Source organism: Malaya genurostris, chromosome 1 (genome assembly GCF_030247185.1).
Source record: "Malaya genurostris strain Urasoe2022 chromosome 1, Malgen_1.1, whole genome shotgun sequence".
NCBI lineage: Eukaryota > Metazoa > Arthropoda > Insecta > Diptera > Culicidae > Malaya > Malaya genurostris.
This window is the reverse complement of record NC_080570.1, coordinates 29,567,953-29,585,104: the sequence shown is the minus strand read 5'-3', so window position 1 is coordinate 29,585,104 and position 17,152 is coordinate 29,567,953. Positions and strand designations below refer to the sequence as shown.

Genomic DNA, 17,152 nt, shown 5'->3' with positions numbered 1-17,152 from the left:
GTAAGTGAAAAAGCCGTGCGAAATGCAATCAGGAAGTTCGGTACGGGAATCACCTTTGAGAATAAACCGAAAACGGGTCGAAAAAAAGGTCCGTTGGATAAACGTATACTGAAGGCGTTCGAGCAAAAGAAGGAGGTTTCAGTTCGGGATGTAACCAAAAATGTGGGCACTTTGAAGTAGAGGTGGAAATAAGCCCATTTTGTGCATAAAATGTGAATCAAGATTTCCGATTATGAATAAAAAAACCGAACACCGTGAATTAAAAAATTGGGTAATGTTTTAAGTTGTGGGATTATGTTTTAAGTTGTGGGAAATGAAATTGAAGACCTTTTCCAATTCTAAGTAAAACCAAAATTTATCTTATCAAAAATCATTCGTTTCAAAACTCATTATAATATCTACAGTAAATATGTGATATGAGGAAGATAATACTGACTATTTTGATACACTGTGAATCAAAAAATTTGCTTATTTCCACCTCTGCTTTGAAGTCAAATGTTCTTCGTGCTAAAGAACGTTTGAATCTTCGAACCTGTATAAAGCAGAAACAACCAAAACGTAGTTCGAAGAAGAAGAAGAAGCATCGATCAGGCCGAGGGTCCGAAAGCTGTACAATACGATTCTTGCTGGTAATTTGAACCTACGTGAAACTCGATTACAAATCCTTGCCGAGACCACAATATTATACGGGCAAGTGTTGAACCAGTCCGAGACATCGATTGAAGTCGAAAAATTTGATAAGAAAGCTATGGTCTGGCAAGCAATTTGTAGCTGCGGTAACATTTCGAAACCCTTCATCAACACTGCTTCAATGAACAGCGAAATACACATCAAGGAATGTTTACACAAACGACTTCTACCCATGATTCCTGTTGTCTTCTGGCTAGATCTTGCTTCTTGCCACTACTCGAAATCAACGGTAGAATGGTATACTACCAAAAATGTCACTTTCGTCCCAAAAGACATGAATTCACCAAATTGCCCACAACTTCGACCAATTGAGGAATTTTGGGCATTAACGAAGGCACATCTTAGGAAATATGTCTCGGCAGCCGAAACCATTCAACAGTTCGAAAAAGATTGGAAAAAAGTGTCAAAACTTGTCGCCAAGAAGTCTGTACGGAATTTAATGAGGAACGTTCGCAAGAATGTGCGCCAGCTAGTCTACAATGGTTAAGTAGCAAATGTTGAGAATAATATTCTGTTGTTGTAGTCTAATATTATCTGTATATCGAATAAAATTTGAATATCTAACACTTGTGAATTATTTAACACATGGATCAATAAGTCCCGAGACTAACAATGGAAACAACATTTTTTTGCAAAATTTTTTTTATTCATCAACATAATCACCTTTTAGGGTGATACAATGGTTCCAACGTTTTTCCAATTTTTCAATACCATATTTATAAAAAAAAATTATCTTTCGCTTCAAGATAAGCTTCAGTTTCAGCGATGACCTCCTCATTTGAGCCAAATCATTTTTCCCTGGAGCATTTTTTTAAGATCAGCAAAGAGCCAGTAGTCACTGGGGGCTAAATCTGGCGAGTATGGGGTATGGGGAAGCAGATCAAAACCCAATTCGTTCAATTTCGCCATTGTTTTCATCGACTTATGGCAGGTTGCATTTTGTTCCATCGAAAGCAATCGCGGCACCCACTTGGAAAAAACCTTTTTCATGCTCAATTTTTCATGAAGGATGGTAAATACACTTTCATATGATATCTGTGTCATCTTAGCAATCTCACGGAGCTTCACTTTACGATCTTTCATTATAATTTTTGTCACTTCACTCACATTTTCCGGTGTAACGGCTTCCACAGGTCTACCCGAGCGTTCCGCGTCATTCGTGTCGGTACGACCACGTTTAAACTCGGCGAACCACCGACAAATCGTTGCTTTTGATGGACAAGAGTCCGGATAACATTTTTCAATCTTTTGTTTCGCTTGCACGGTGTTTTTACCCATTAAAAACAATGTTTTATCAAAACACGATACTCGGTTTTTTCCATTTTATAAACAAACTACAAAACGACTTTACTCCAACCTCGATAACTCAGCTGTTTCTGGTCGGATCGACTTAAAATTTTGACCCGTTTCAAGCAAAGGCTAGTACTCTAGAGAGACGTGGTTACTGGTTTACTACGAGCGCCATCTCTGCTTTAGTCTCGGGACTTATTGATCCATGTGTTACAGCGAAATCAAAGTGCGTCCATACTTTTTGGGACAGTCTTTAATGTCTAAAAATACAGATGCCATTTGTTGTTTTTGAGCGAAGGTAATTTGGATATCAGACGAAAGTAATGCAAGGCAATCATTCGTCCCTTTATTTCTACGGCAACCAAACTGAGTTTCAGATAACAAGCCGTTCGTCTCGACCCAAGTGTCGAGAAGTCGAAGAATAATTTTTTCGAACAATTTTCTGATGCAGTACAACATTGCAATGGGTCTATATGAGTTGTGATTGGAAGCTGGTTTCCCCGGCTTTTGAATGGCGATAACTTTCACTTGCCTCCAGTCAGGTGGAACAATATTTTGCTCAAGAAACTTGTTGAACAATTCCAACAAACGTCTTTTTGCGAGATCGGGCAGATTATTCACCAAGTTGAATTTAATTCTGTCCAACCCAGGAGCGTTATTGTCACAAGACATAAGTGCAATGGAAAATTCCATCATTGAAAAGGGGCTATGAAAGGAACCATTATTTGGGGTAGACTCCCGAATAATGTGCTGCGTAGGAAAAGAATTTGAACAAACTTTCCTGGCAAAGTTAAATATCCATCGGTTCGAGTATTCCTTACTCTCATGTCGTTCCATCAAATCCTATTTATCTCTGCGTAGAGTAAGTAATAATTAATTAGAACAAAAGTTAATTTTTACACAAATGAATAACAAGAAATTGAATGACCCGCAATATTATTGAAAAATTGAATTGAAAAGATAAATTTAATCTCATAGGTAAATACAATTTTCCTCAGACAGTACATATTTAGAAATGGGTTTGAGAAATTTGCAATCTCACCACCAAACGCTTCAAAGTAGTGCAATGTACCTAACAATAAAAAATCAAAAACAAATCCCCCTTGCAACCGTACAGAGACGAACTCAGCTGATTCAGTTCATCGTGGGACTTTCAATCGGTTAGACGTTGGAGTTCGGCGTGCTGGTGCTTTCAGTTCGGTTACGGCGGCGACGGCGTCGAACTTTACGCCTGAGCGGATAAAAAACAGCACCGGAGCAGACGTGTTTTGCATTTTGCGTGACAGCTTGTACGAACCGATCGGCGGAGACCACGTTGCAGACGAAACGAAAACGTAAAAAACAACAAACAAAAAAGAAAAGAAAAATGTGTCTACCAAGTTATGCAACAAGTTGATTGCCGGTTTATTCGATCTGGGCTGTGGCCAAAAGTACTACCGCGAAACTGATGAAAATGAGGGACTGCGGTTTGTAAACAAAAGCAGAAAGAAATTGAACCCCAGTTCTTCAGTTGGTTTGGTTGTGCGCACCCGAGGTACTACCGTGGATTGCTTGTGTTTTTTTTTTTCGCTGTGAGCATTGGCCAACACGTGCCAGATATGCATTCCAGTAAAGGTGTTGCAATTGTTAAAACTGTAATTGAGTAATAAATTGAGGCGTGATCGAAGAGTTAGATGACCGACGCGATGTCGGTTACGAGTGTTCTTGCAATCTTGCGAGCTACTTTTCATCTCTAGAAGAAGTGAGTCTTAGTTTACAAATGGATTTTAAATAACTAAAAACGTGCTAAATCCACCTAACAGTGAGATGATACCTTTTTTATCAATCCGCATGTGTTTTTTGCATTATTTTTCTTCGGTGTTTCAGTTTTCATGACATGACGGACATTAGCGTCGTTTTAAGTGGCAATTTACGATTTTAATCACTTTTTACTCTGTAATATCGAAACTGCAAATCGGATCGAATTTGAATCTAAAAGTGTAACAATCAATTAAACATTCCATGATATGTCGAAGTAATTTCCACTTTAGAGTTTAAGGTAATTTAAGGTACTTCCAGAGCCGGTATTCAGGAACCAGCATAACCCAAACCGATTCGTATGGCCATATGACGAATAAATTGCAATATTTTTGAGTCCAACTTCAAAGCTTTTCGGGATTGTAATCTTCTATATCGCTTAGAATTTTAAAAATTCATCCTCCTACAATTCCAGAATCGGAAGTCAGATTTGGATAAAATTGGATTTATTTTAATTTGAATTTTTGTTTTTGAAATTCGATTTGGTTTTTTTTTTGAGAAAACGATTGAGCTTTGAGAAACGATTTGATACTGGAACCGGAATTCGAAATTCGGTGTAGCCGAAGTCAGACAAATTCATCTGAGTAGCATTTGTTTCAAAATGTTTGAAAATCAATGTAGACATCTTTGAGGAATCGTAATGAGAAGTAATTTTTTGGGTGCCAATACAACCAAAAATGAAATAAGTTTATTTGGTTATCGACTATCCAAATCTGCTAACCCGATAAACCTGATTAATTTATGTGAAATAGACATTTTTATACTAATCACCCTGTATCCCCGAAACTGGAAGTTGGATCTGACTGAAAAGCAAGATGTCTTATATAATCTAAAGACTTTTCATTTGAATCTTAGATAATTCTTAGACTCCATTTGAATCTTAAAACGGTTCAGCCATTTAGGAGAAAAATGAGTTACACAATTTTAATTTCGTTTCACATGTCCTCCTGTAGCTCCGGAACCAGAGGTCGGAACCAAACGTAATTCAGGAACCTTGTTTGGGAGCATACGACTTTTCATATAAATCTGAGTTTGTAGAAAACGGTTGAGTCATCTCCGAGAAAATTGAGTGAAATTATTTGTCACACATGCATTTGCTGATCTCGACGAACTGATTCGAATGGTATATGGGTGTTATGTTCTTCCAGCATTTATTGCTGTAAGTAGTTTAAATCCGTATAATTATGGAATTGTTATCAACTCGAAAATGCTGCCATCATCTAGTTGTCATATTCGAATAATTATGTTGCCAAAAACGAACCGTCCTAAAATCGGTCCGAGGCAAAATGTCATGAAAAAGGATATTGTACACAGTCTGTTTGGTACTTAGTAACAAAAACTGTATGTGACGTTAAGGCGTTTAAGAGTTATGCAATGTTTTTGAGTTTTTTAAAGGTATTTTTAAAACTAATTTAAATAAGTTAGAAAAATAACACCCTCTCAATTTTCTCTTAAATTTTTACTTATATTATGACCTTTCAGGAACCGCATAGAATACATTTTTATCGATCTGGCATCTAATGAATATTGATATTTGAAGCTTGACTAGTTTTTGATGAAAAAATAATCATGAAAAAGCTTGGTTGATCAAAATTGTGCGCAATGATTAGTACAACAACTCTTCTGAAGACAACTTTGCCGTAGAACGTTTCACAAAAAAGTTAGAACAAAAAAAGTGAAATTTCAGGAGCCACCCTACTCTTATTCGGGAAAATCGATGCAACTCGATCAAATGAAAAGCTAGAGAGGTGGTTTTTTTTCAGCAAAGTAGCTCAAAATAAAATTTCCTACAACTTTATTGTACAACAAAATCATTTTTGAGTTCAATTAAGAAAGTTAGATTTCAGATTGCAATCTAAATGAAGACCACCCTAGTAACATTTTTTTTTATAAAAAGGAGCGCCATTTGATTACAAACAACTTTTGTGAAGACACCAACTACAAAAAACTAATATTTAATAGTGAAAATATTTTTTTCACGCTTATTTCCCGTTTCGGACCACTGTGCAATGGTGGTTCAATACCTTACATTTGAAGTGGTTCGTCAGTGGAACAGTGTCAGTCAAATTCGTTGAACGAATTGAAAACTACCCGCGGTTCAATGACAGTGTTTAGAAATAGGCAATCGTATGTCTTGAATTGGCCTTTCGTTGAGCGTTTTATTGGACGGTAGTGCCATCTCGTGCAAAACGCTAGAAACATCTAGCTTCAAATAATTAGTTAAGGAAAAAAAATTAAAATTATATCATTAAAGATTATGCAGCAAACTTATTCATGTTTCAATCCCGAAAAAAAATCCTACTCGCCCTTATTTTAATGCAACTTTAAGTAGACTGCAACCTTAGCTGCAATTATCTAATGTGTCATTAAGCCAGAGCTCGTTTTTTTTGCATAACCAAGAATCACACCACGGAAAAGCCCAGTTCGTATGCAGAGCACAACCGGCGAGCAACAATGTCTACGGCTCGGTAGAGGAACACACGTGGTTGTTGCTTGGGTACGTGAATACTATCGTACCATTCCGTATAAATGGGCATTTGTAGGATGGTTAGTCCACTGCTGCCGGCTGATTTGGGAGGCTCCGAATGGAACAAACAGTCAGGCTTCGCAGCCCACTGCAATTATGTAACCTATGCTGAGGGTTAAAATATTCACAATTTATCATCCACGCTATTTTATCTTTGGCTCTCTTGGGCTGTGTCATTTGTTGTCTGCAAATTATAATTTCCTCGCATTCAAAAAAAAAGAAGGCTATTATTGTGCCCAGGGATTGTGTTGTCGGTCGTAATGGATCCAGAGACTTGGCACACACAGTTATTTAGTGTATTATTGTTCTGTAATATTATTGCATCTTGCAATTGCGTTTTGCTCTTTCCTTCACATAGTCGTTTTACTCAAACCCTTCCGAAGCCTATATCAAACACCATCTCCTTGGACACAGCTGTCGCAAATGACCATCGTGGGAGCAGTGGTTCTCAAGCGCGTTTGCGTTTGAATGATAAACACCGGTTTACCGGTTCAGTGGCTGTGGCTTCTCAAGCCCCACTGACTTACATATCCACCCGCTGTGCAGCGAGAAATGAAATTATTATGGAAAACAAGCGCCATCATTAGATACAGAGAGAGAGAGAGAAAAAGAAACACACGCACGATTCATCTATTTGACGTGACGCGCCGGTTTTCATGCAACTGATTCGAGACTAATTGGTGACGGGGTTGGAGTACTGGAAAGTAGTTCCAAGTTCAAAATATTTGCATATAGAGTATTGACACCCCAGATTAATTTGATTGGGTAGTAAAAAGTGCGTTCGGTTTGACCTAATTTCATCTATTCTCTTTCCGTGGAAACTGAAATACGACACTGCCATCGGATCTATTTCAATCCCAAAGCAATGTGAAAAGAGAAGCCGACATTTGGGATTATTACAAGTGACCTTTAACCAAGATTGAATGAAAATTATCATAACTCCGAAGACGGTAGACGTGTCGAGTGATTTAATTGAGTCAGTTGAAGGTAATAAATAAGTGCTTTGTTTCGGGTAATGTGTAACACACGGTTGCAGTGAAGTGATGACGGAAAAGAAACCCATTCCGACCGCAAAGGTGTTTGTCGAGGCGTTCGAGCAGGAAAACTCGAACGCGGATGGTGAGCTTTGTCTGAGAAATATTCACATTGACGCCGATGGTACCGGAAGCTTGGGGCTACACCTGAGCCGGACACCGTGGGATCCTTACCCTTGGGTCAGCGGAGTGCTGCCGGGATCGAGGGCAGATCAAGCCGGGGCTCGGGTTGGTGATTGTGTACTTGAGGTAAGATTTTGTCGTGAATACGACTTACTTTACTATACTTATACTTTTCAAAATTTACCCTGTACAAGCATGTGTAGAGCCTCAACGTGAATATCTTTCGTTGTAAGTAACATAATTTCTTCTTCATGCCATCAGAAATGTTTGGTTTCACTTGATTTTTTATGTGTTATACGTCGGTCGTCGTCATCGATTTTTGATAAAATTCGACATAAATGTTTTTCCATTATGTTTGTTTATCTCTTTTATAATAAATAGGTACACCAAAACCTCCGCTTACTAACACTTTTTTTACGTTACCTCTTTTTACGTAACTCTTTTTACGAACCAAATCCCAAATAACGTAAACTTTTTTTACGAACCAACTTCGTAAAAAGAGGTATTTGTATCCAATGAAAACAATTTCTGTCTCCATGGAAATTACTACAATATGGGTTTTTTGGAACGGGATTGATGAGTAGATGACGGAAAACGATGTTTGAAGTGGTTTAGAAATCCAAGATAGCGACTTCCGGTTTATCAATATTCCTTAAAAACCCTTACAATGTGGGTATTTTCAGAACGAGATTGATGAGTATATACCTGGAAATTATGTTTGAAAGCGCTTCAAAAATCAAAATGATGAGTTCAGTTGTATCGGTATTCTTTGACGATCATTACGATATGACTATATATCGTTTAAAAAATGTTATGTTTCTGACAAAGGTGTTTCCTGCTAATCATTATTGTTTGAATATTGTACTATATTTTCGAAATGACCATAACAAGTAGACGTCTGCGCAGCTATAATAATTTTATATTGTTATAGTTATATTGTATGCTTTCAATATTTTATTGAACAACTCGAAGTCTCAATCTAATATTTGGAAGCAACCACAAACATTAAAATTTGGTTTCAAATCAATGACCGTGTTCTCCATTTTTTTTATTTTCAGTGTTACACTTATAATTTCAGTTGTTTTAGTGTACGTGATAAAGTCGAAAAAAGACACATTTGTTTTTATTTATACTTGTCAAAATCTCATGTCAACTGGCCCGTCGGAATATGATTTATGAGCAATTCCAGACACAAATAGCAGATAAACTGGCAGGATCGACTTTCTCCGAATAGGATGAAACAATGTACACCTCTTCAGTACAGCAAACTCTTCTTCCTGAACCTTTTCGACTCAATATTAATTTTTAGAATGTCGAAATTTAAAACCGTAACTAACCACTTCAAACATCGTTTTCCGTCATCTACTCATCAATTCCAGTTCGAAAATACCCACATTGTAAGGGTTTTTAGGAATATTGATAAACCGGAAGTCGCCATCTTGGATTTCCGAACCACTTCAAACATCGTTTTCCGTCATCTACTCATCAATCCCGTTCCGAAAATACCCACATTGTAAGGGTTTTTAAGGAATATTGATAACCCGGAAGTCGCCATCTTGAATTTCCAAACCACTTCAAACATCGTTTCCCGTCAACTACTCATCAGTCCCGTTCCGAAAATACCCACATCGTAAAGTTTCCACATTCATTACACAAAACTTTTTTTACGAAGTAAATTCTAAATAACGTAAACTTTTTTTACGAACCAAATCCCAAATAACGTAAACTTTTTTTGAGAACTACCTCCATTTACGAACCCCCGTTTAGTTCGTAAATGGAGGTTTTGGTGTATAGAATTCGTTCAAAAACATTTTTCCGAAGTGTGATAAAGCATGTAAGTGTTATTCGTAGTCACGTCATTCAGTTATGTCTTTGACATTATCCACTCGTCTATTTTACCGGTGTTTACTAGGAACAAGATGAATCGATCATTTTTTTATATCGTTTATTTATACCCGGCTTTAATCTAGTTGCGGTCGTCGTAATTTTATTTTCGTTGGTCATATGAATCTTAATTTAAATTTCTTAGTTAAGTGACGTGGTAAGTTTCAAAATAATATAGTAAATTAAAAATTGTTGTCCCTTTCATGAAATTTGTTCCTGTTTTCATTCGCCATCATGCCTCGGCTGGAAACACTTGTAATTTGTTTAATATTTACTGCAACCGAAGGTAAATATGAATTAGCATAAACTTTTGCATACTATAAAATAGCTTTAGGGTAAAATGGAGAGAGATGCAGCACTTTTTTTAAATTAAAATAAAAAGAACAGGAAGTAATGCATCGTTACTGTGAATTTGTCTGAAAATACTACAAACATCACTTATCAATTAAATACATTCATTCGGAGAAAAATAAAAGTTTATCATAATAAACTATTAGAAAAAAAGGCGGGAGGGTAATATCAGAAACATAACTGGATGTCGTCAATACGAAATATATCTACGGATTTCTATATTGATGATTCTAACAAATACGAGATCAATACCTGTGCCTCCAAGCGTAGTTGCTTTTGAAGGAGCAGATTTCATATCCAGCTTCATATAATACTTGCTCATGAAATGAATGAATTTAATATTATCTTGTTTTGAAACATCTTTATTGAAATCGTTGGTGTATATTTACGAGAAAATAAAAATATGGCGTACTTGATTCTCTTATCCACATGGAAACATTTTGCGGTGGTATGAAATTCTTTCCTTTCGCATATAAATCTGTATTTTTCAGGAGAAATAAAATACAGATTAATCTGCATATGTGGCAACCCTGTTTTGCACGGCATATTTCGAAACGACAGCCATTAAGTAATTTAACGTCTGTATTACCCACACCGATGCAAGTGTACTTTTGTAGAAAAGCATCGTTATCATGATTTTGTGATAATACTAACAAGTAGGTACAAATTGAATAAAAGATGTACAAATTTACATATTTTTCACCTGAAAAATATAGATTTAAAAGTGGCAACTCTGCACGCTGCGAACGGAGCAAAGCCACACGTACCGACGCGTACCAGTTTTGAATCGTCATTTTGAATGACGATTTGAATGTTTTGACACTCATCGCCCTATAATTTCGGAACCGGAAGTGGGATCTGGATGAAATTGTTAAGTATTATCTAAGATAATGAGAGCTTTCATTTGAATCATGGTTCGTGAAAATTCTTTTCAACCGTTGCTGAGAAATCCAAGTTAGTTCCGTTTTTAAAGCTTTTCTTTACTATTATCGGTGCTTTCGGAAGAGGAAACCGGGGACTAGTAGTCCCAAAGTGTTTTTATTTATTCACTAACTAACAAGATCTGCCAAATAGATGAGTTTAGCAGCAAGTTTTACAAAAAAGGGCATCTAGTTTCACCATCGCTTGTGAAGAAATGCCCATAAAATTGCAAATTTTCACTAATTGCACTGTAATACCGGAACCGGTAGTCGGATCTGTATCAACTTTTCGGGGACTTTTCAAGACCTTTTATTTGCTTCTTAGCTTGTGAATATCGGTTAAGAAATTTCCGAGAAAATTGAGTACGCATTTTTTCATAAATTTGCATATATTTCCTTTCCGGAAGCAGAAGTCAGATCCAAATGAAACACAGGAAAATTTTGTGAGGCCATAGGACCTTTCAACTGAATCTAAGTTTGTGAAAATCGTAACAGTTTTTTTTCCTTTTTTAGCTATGGGACCAAAGACATTAAATTGAGTTACATTACATTTGCGAACTCGACGAACTGAGTCGAATGGTATATGACACTCGGCCCTCCGGGCCTTGGTTGTAAAGTCGGTGTTCACAGCGATTGCATAGCCTTTCTATATGAATAAGATAAAAAATTATTAAATTAATCTTGACGTCGACCGAAGTTGATTGGTCGTCTGAATCGGGTTTAATGCAGGCGTTTCTTGGTAAAAAACAAACCACTCTCATTTGCATTTATGGTTGTAAGTGAGCTGTGAGAAAAGTCAATTAAGCAATTTGACGTCTCTGTTACTAACACCGATGCAGAGTGCACAGATATATTCATTTACGAAATTAGAATGTGTGCGAGCCGAAGTCAAAAAGTTTGTTAGGAGCCGAGCTGCCAATGTTTCAAATGTCAAATTTTTTTCAATTTGACAGACACTCTCAAACCAGATCTTATGTCAGATTTTCAGGATTTCACCAGATTTTCAAACTTTTTGCATATGAAATGCCAGATTTCTCAGTTTCATTTGAATAAAGTCGGAACAAATGGTTCAAAAATGTCAAATAAGTAGAAAACAACGAATATGAATGCCATCATTACAAAATTTCCCTCAAGTAGAGTCAAACTTTACGTCTGTGTGAGGTTTCCAGTTGCTATGCAAGAGATCTCTACTTACTAACGACTCCAAGACGAGATGTGAACAAGTAAATGGAACTTACTTTTGTTAACATAGATGATATAAGATTTTGACAGGCCGAAAGGTCCAGATTTTATTTTTTAGGACTAGGCATTTTTGGTTGGGGGTTCAATTTTACACTGAGGTAGAAACATTTTTGATTCATAATCATACCGTGCGGAAAAAGCATACACAAACTCATTTTTACCTACTTTTTGAGGAGAAATCACTCATTGTCGAGCTCTCCTGTATAAGCTACCCAAAATTAGGTCGTTATCTACTCAAAAATGAGTTACATTACTTACTAAATTTTGAAGTCATCACTCGTTACACAGTTAAAAATATTTTGTGAATTTACATTTATTTTCATGCACATATTTGGAGCAGGTAATTGAATGGAAAGTTACATTACAAAATTTGTAAATATACAGCCTTGTTCAATGAATTTGTAAATATACAGCCTTGTTCAATGAAAAAGTAAATGCATTTCAATGTAATTTTACATCAATCATGGTTTTCAATCAGATTTTCGTTTCAACTGACGTCTGTTTAATAGTACTATTGGTTTACATGTCATGTAAGTTTCATCTTTTCTTTCTGTGTAGGTAAGAGTGTATAACTTCGTAAGATATGAACTTATTAACCAAACAGAAGACAGTTCTATTACGTGTTATAGATTTTCATAAACGGTTTTATGACTTTCTCAACTGTTCTCTTGGCATTGCAGTATTTTTTATTGCATATATGTCTTCAATAATTGGCATAATGCGGTTCGATAAAATTTACTGGCTATTTGCGACATACTCACACTAGCATTCACCACACAACCACTAAAAATAGCCACACCAACACATTCACACGTGGATTTGACTGTTATGAGAAAACTCGTGTATAAAAAAATGATTTTGTTTCTCTGGATTTTTATACTGTAAATAGAGACATTAGCACTGCTAAAAGTTAGTTACTAAGTAGTGATGGACGAGCGCTCACGAACCGTTCATTTGAACCGACTCGTAGCAATGAGCGAACGAACCACGGCTCTCAAAAATTGAACCGCGGCTCGCAAGAAGAGCCTTGACTCTCAACATTCAAAGATAGCCAAGCTACGAACCGTGGTTCATCCGTGCTGCCGCCCAAATTTGGCAAACGTGACCTTCTAACGACAGTTCGACATGTAGATTGCGTTGTTGTTCAAACGATGATATTTTCTAATGAAGCTGTCAAGAATAAATAGGAACATTTATTCTCCAGTGAATTTTCGAAGAATATTCTGTTGACTTTTTCCGCTTGGAATTTCAACTCATTTATTTCTATATCCCACTTCCTCGAACACATACACCTCTAGTTGTGTATTTCCGTGGATCTCACACTCACTCTCTCGAACCGCTTCTCCACTTCGACGTTTATTGTGAAAGAGCCAATGAGCCGTTCAATTGAACCGGCTCTTACGAAAGAGCGTTCGGTTGAGAGCCGCTCATTGAAATGAGCCGTAATGCCCATCACTATTACTAAGTAGCAACCGACCATTACACGTTTTATACGGTAAAAATGCTTGTTTAGTCGAAGCAAAACCTTTCATCGAAAAGCTGCCTAATGATATTTTCAGTTTTTCAATATTCTCCAGCAAACGGCAACTACCAAACTTGCATAGCGGAAAGATCTTACGAAAAGATATCTTGAAAACTTAAAAAAGGACGTTATGGCCATCAGGGACGGTTTATAATACTTTCCCCTACACTCGGTAAACTCGTCCGAAATTTGATTCGGAATTCGGTGTGATTTCCAATTGGATTCCAAAGAAGACGAAACAATCCATTTCAGGCAGAATCAATTGGTGCATTTGGAACTCATGAAGAATTCCCTATGAGTATATTCCTTGCAAGAATTTACTCACTAAGATACTCATGAAAGATTAACCGATAAGTTTGTGATAATTTGATTACATCCAGAAATATGTACGCCGAATCAAAATATATTAGAGTGAGCAAAATACCCCAGTCCTTGCATGGAACTATTCCGGCACGGAACCGAATATGTGGGAATAAACTTTAAACGTTTCTATAAGTTCAATGCTAATCTCAGATATGTGCTATGAAAATTCACTGAGGGCTTGGTCAAGGTTGAATAAATATGATTCAAAATCTATAGCCCTATGGGGTTTTTGAAACTATTGGCATAGAACTACACAACCATTGAAAATCCGTGATAATGGCTTGAAAAAAAAACAAGAAAAAATACGTAGAAATATTTCCAAGTAGTAGATGTGAGATATGGAAAATCTGTTTAAAATTGGTTGAGCTGTACACGTTAAAGTAGTCCGACTTCAAAACACTTCATTTCTTTTTTTTATTCGGTATGAAATTGAAATAAACGAACCGGTTTTTTTTCTTTCCTAGGCCAACGGAGAAAACCTGCTAGGTCTCAAGATAGTGGACATTGCAGCCCTCGTGAAAAATGGCAAACCATCGTCTCAAAGTCTCAAACCTGGCATCAGTTTACTGCTTTGGAATTCAGGGTATGATAAAAACGTAAGTCATATACGGAAATCTATTTCAAAAAGATGGTATTATTAGCTGGCATGCCGGTCGCCTGTCCTTTTGTTTAGTTGTCGGATTGTTACCTTTTTGTAGCGCTCTAAATTAGCCCGGTATCCCGCTGATTATCACAGCTGGCGAGCAGTAATTATTAATCAGAATTAATTGCAATTGCGGTGACTGGTGACTGGTAAGTGGACACTCGAAGTATCCCATGCCATAAATAGGATCGACCGGTTTGGCTTAGAATGGTAGCTAATAAAGCCAGCCGTCGGATGCTGTTATGATCGATTTGGAAATGTATCGATCTGATTTATTGATAATTCATTTTTCCCCTCTCTTTCCGTAGAACCTGAATCCTCAGTCACTGTCGCGATTTGCTAGCTGCCTACAAAACATCACAGGACTGCTCGAATGTCCGGTTTGCCTGGAGATCATACGGCCTCCGTCGTGGCAGTGCTGTCATGGCCACTTGATATGTTCCCGATGTCGAGCCAAAACTACCAAATGTCCAATATGTCGTGTTATGATGGGCCGAGGCCGCTGCATCGTAGCAGATAAGTTGTTCAGTTTTCTAGTGCAAACACTTGGACACCGAGAGGGTGGGTCTATAATGCGATTGTCGATCGAGAAACTCAGCCGAATGGCTAAAATAACTCGAATGTCATTTTCTAAATTTGTTTGTATGACTTCACAGGTGGAAAACATCCGGCAACCACAAAATCATCTAATTTTCAGCATATTAATGCACACGAACCGTTACTTACCAGAGACCATCGCCAGTGCAAACAGCCGTTAAAATTGAAAACAAATAACTCGTCTATTGGAACCGCAGAAACGGCCGGCCATCGGAACGCAGAAATGACATCAACATCAACATCAGTTCCAGCCGTTCCAGCAGCACCATTTCAATATTGCTGCCCTTCCGGTCAACCGTGCGATAAAATGAAAAATCAACATGACATATTAATTCATTTGCAGAAATCACATCAAACGAGCGTGGTCCAGTACTATGCGACCCCGGGCGAAACGCTTAGCATCAACTTCAACGAGTCCTGCATCACCTGTGTAGTTCTGGTTCCGGTCGACGAAAGCGGGCGAACGGTGGTCGAAAACAACAACCCGCGCCACGGTGCTGCTGCATGTTGCAATTGCACAAATAGCCACAAAGTAATCACCACCGTTGCAGCTTCCACGGTTACAACCAGAGATAATATTTTCTTCCTCGCTCGATTCCGTTGCATGGAGGCTAGCGGCCAGGTGTTGTACTGGCTGTGGTATCTGGGTGAACCGGACGAGCTGGAACGGTTCGGGGTGAGCTTTTCGGACGACCGGGATGGCGGAACCAGGTGGACCGGGCGGCCGGTTTCGCTACAGCAGAACTGCAAGGACGTGCTGAAATCGAAACAGTTCGTACGTATGGACCTCGCGACGAAGGAAATGAAGGTGACCGTCAAGCTAAATTGATGTAATAAGCAGAAGCTATAAATAAATTTCGAACAAAAACTCATGGTTTTTCTAGTTTTTTTTAGCATTATGACTTGCTATTTTGATAGTAAAAAATATTAAGTAATTTTAAAATTACAAAAGAATTAAGTTATTTTGAAATTCGAACAAACAGTCTTAGTTCTAGACAGCAGTAGGATTGGGTATGTTTTTCTAACGACTTATATATCCGAGTTTTAGTGATGGACCTTTCATTTCATTTCCTGTAGTTATTACAAAGCTGTAACCCATACAATTGACATGATATGTTGAATGTGATGTCGTGCGGTGGCGTTGCTGAGCTGAAGATTGATTTCGCTTATAGCTGCGAGGGACTGATACCAGTGAAATCGTTTCTTAGAGATATTTAACATTTTTCTTGTTTACAATGTCTTATTATATATCTCTTTACTGAAAATACGACTAGACTAAACTCCGTCGATTATTCGGGGAACGTTTGATCAATGGATCTAATTTTCTTTGGGTTAAACGCTAACTATAAGACGCGTGAGTGAAATTACCGTGCAGATATTTCTTGCGACCGTGCTTAACTAGAACGTATGTAAATATAGTTTTGACAGCGAGGAGGATTCATTTGGTATTTTATTTTTTTGGTTAGAGTATTAGAGAAGATGTCGACATTACTTCGTAACGCGCTTGATTAATAATGATCGAGTGATATCTTGCCAGTATTATGGCTGCGCCTTGAAAAAAGAACAGAATACGATGAATTAAATGTATGAATTGATAGTGAACCTTCCGACAGCCGGCTGTCCAGAGTTTTACAAGTTCAGAAAAAAGTTTCGTATTTTAGTGGGAAGCACATATCAATACAAAACGCGATAAAATTGCACCGTTTTCTCAGTAGCCGGCTACCCAGAGCAACAGGCATGATAATATTAATCGAAAATTTCCTAACAAACAATCCTCTCCCAAGTAGATCTACAATCGGACGTGACTGGCGTCACTATTGATCAGCATGCCGAGATCACAACAGCTTACACAATGTGAAACTACTTCACAGAGAACAGACATCCAAGCTAGTACAAAGTTTTTTAAAAAATCGGTGTAAAGGATACAAGTAAAAATCCGTTAAAAATCACCGTTGCGCACGACTTCGCATGCATAAATTATCATTGTTATCAGCTCGAACGCTAGGGCCCATAAGGAATTGCTGAGCTGCTTGAAGCGCCTCTACAGGAGAATTGTTACTTGGTGATCGCTTTTTAAAACAACCGTTGAATTTCTTACACGGATTGAAATCTCTACTTGGATGTCTGTTCTCTGTGACTAGGTGCTATTCCCAAGCAAGTTGTTTCAGA

General features: G+C 37.6%; 1 protein-coding gene across 3 annotated transcripts; it reads left to right on the top strand.

The window, feature by feature from the left end:
• Positions 1–3,136: 3,136 nt before the first annotated feature.
• Positions 3,137–15,851, top strand: LOC131435753 (uncharacterized). Of its 3 annotated transcripts, none has more exons than XM_058603944.1 (5): positions 3,137–3,514; positions 7,168–7,587; positions 14,208–14,339; positions 14,695–14,947; positions 15,043–15,851. In XM_058603944.1, exons 2-5 carry the CDS (start codon positions 7,348–7,350, stop codon positions 15,810–15,812), a joined length of 1,395 nt encoding a protein of 464 aa, XP_058459927.1. In that variant the 5' UTR covers positions 3,137–3,514; positions 7,168–7,347; the 3' UTR covers positions 15,813–15,851. The 3 variants fall into 3 exon arrangements, with proteins under 3 accessions (XP_058459927.1, XP_058459917.1, XP_058459935.1); XM_058603934.1 differs by having other exon boundaries at positions 3,137–3,721; XM_058603952.1 differs by lacking the exon at positions 3,137–3,514 and having other exon boundaries at positions 4,282–7,587.
• The last annotated feature ends 1,301 nt before the right edge of the window (positions 15,852–17,152 follow it).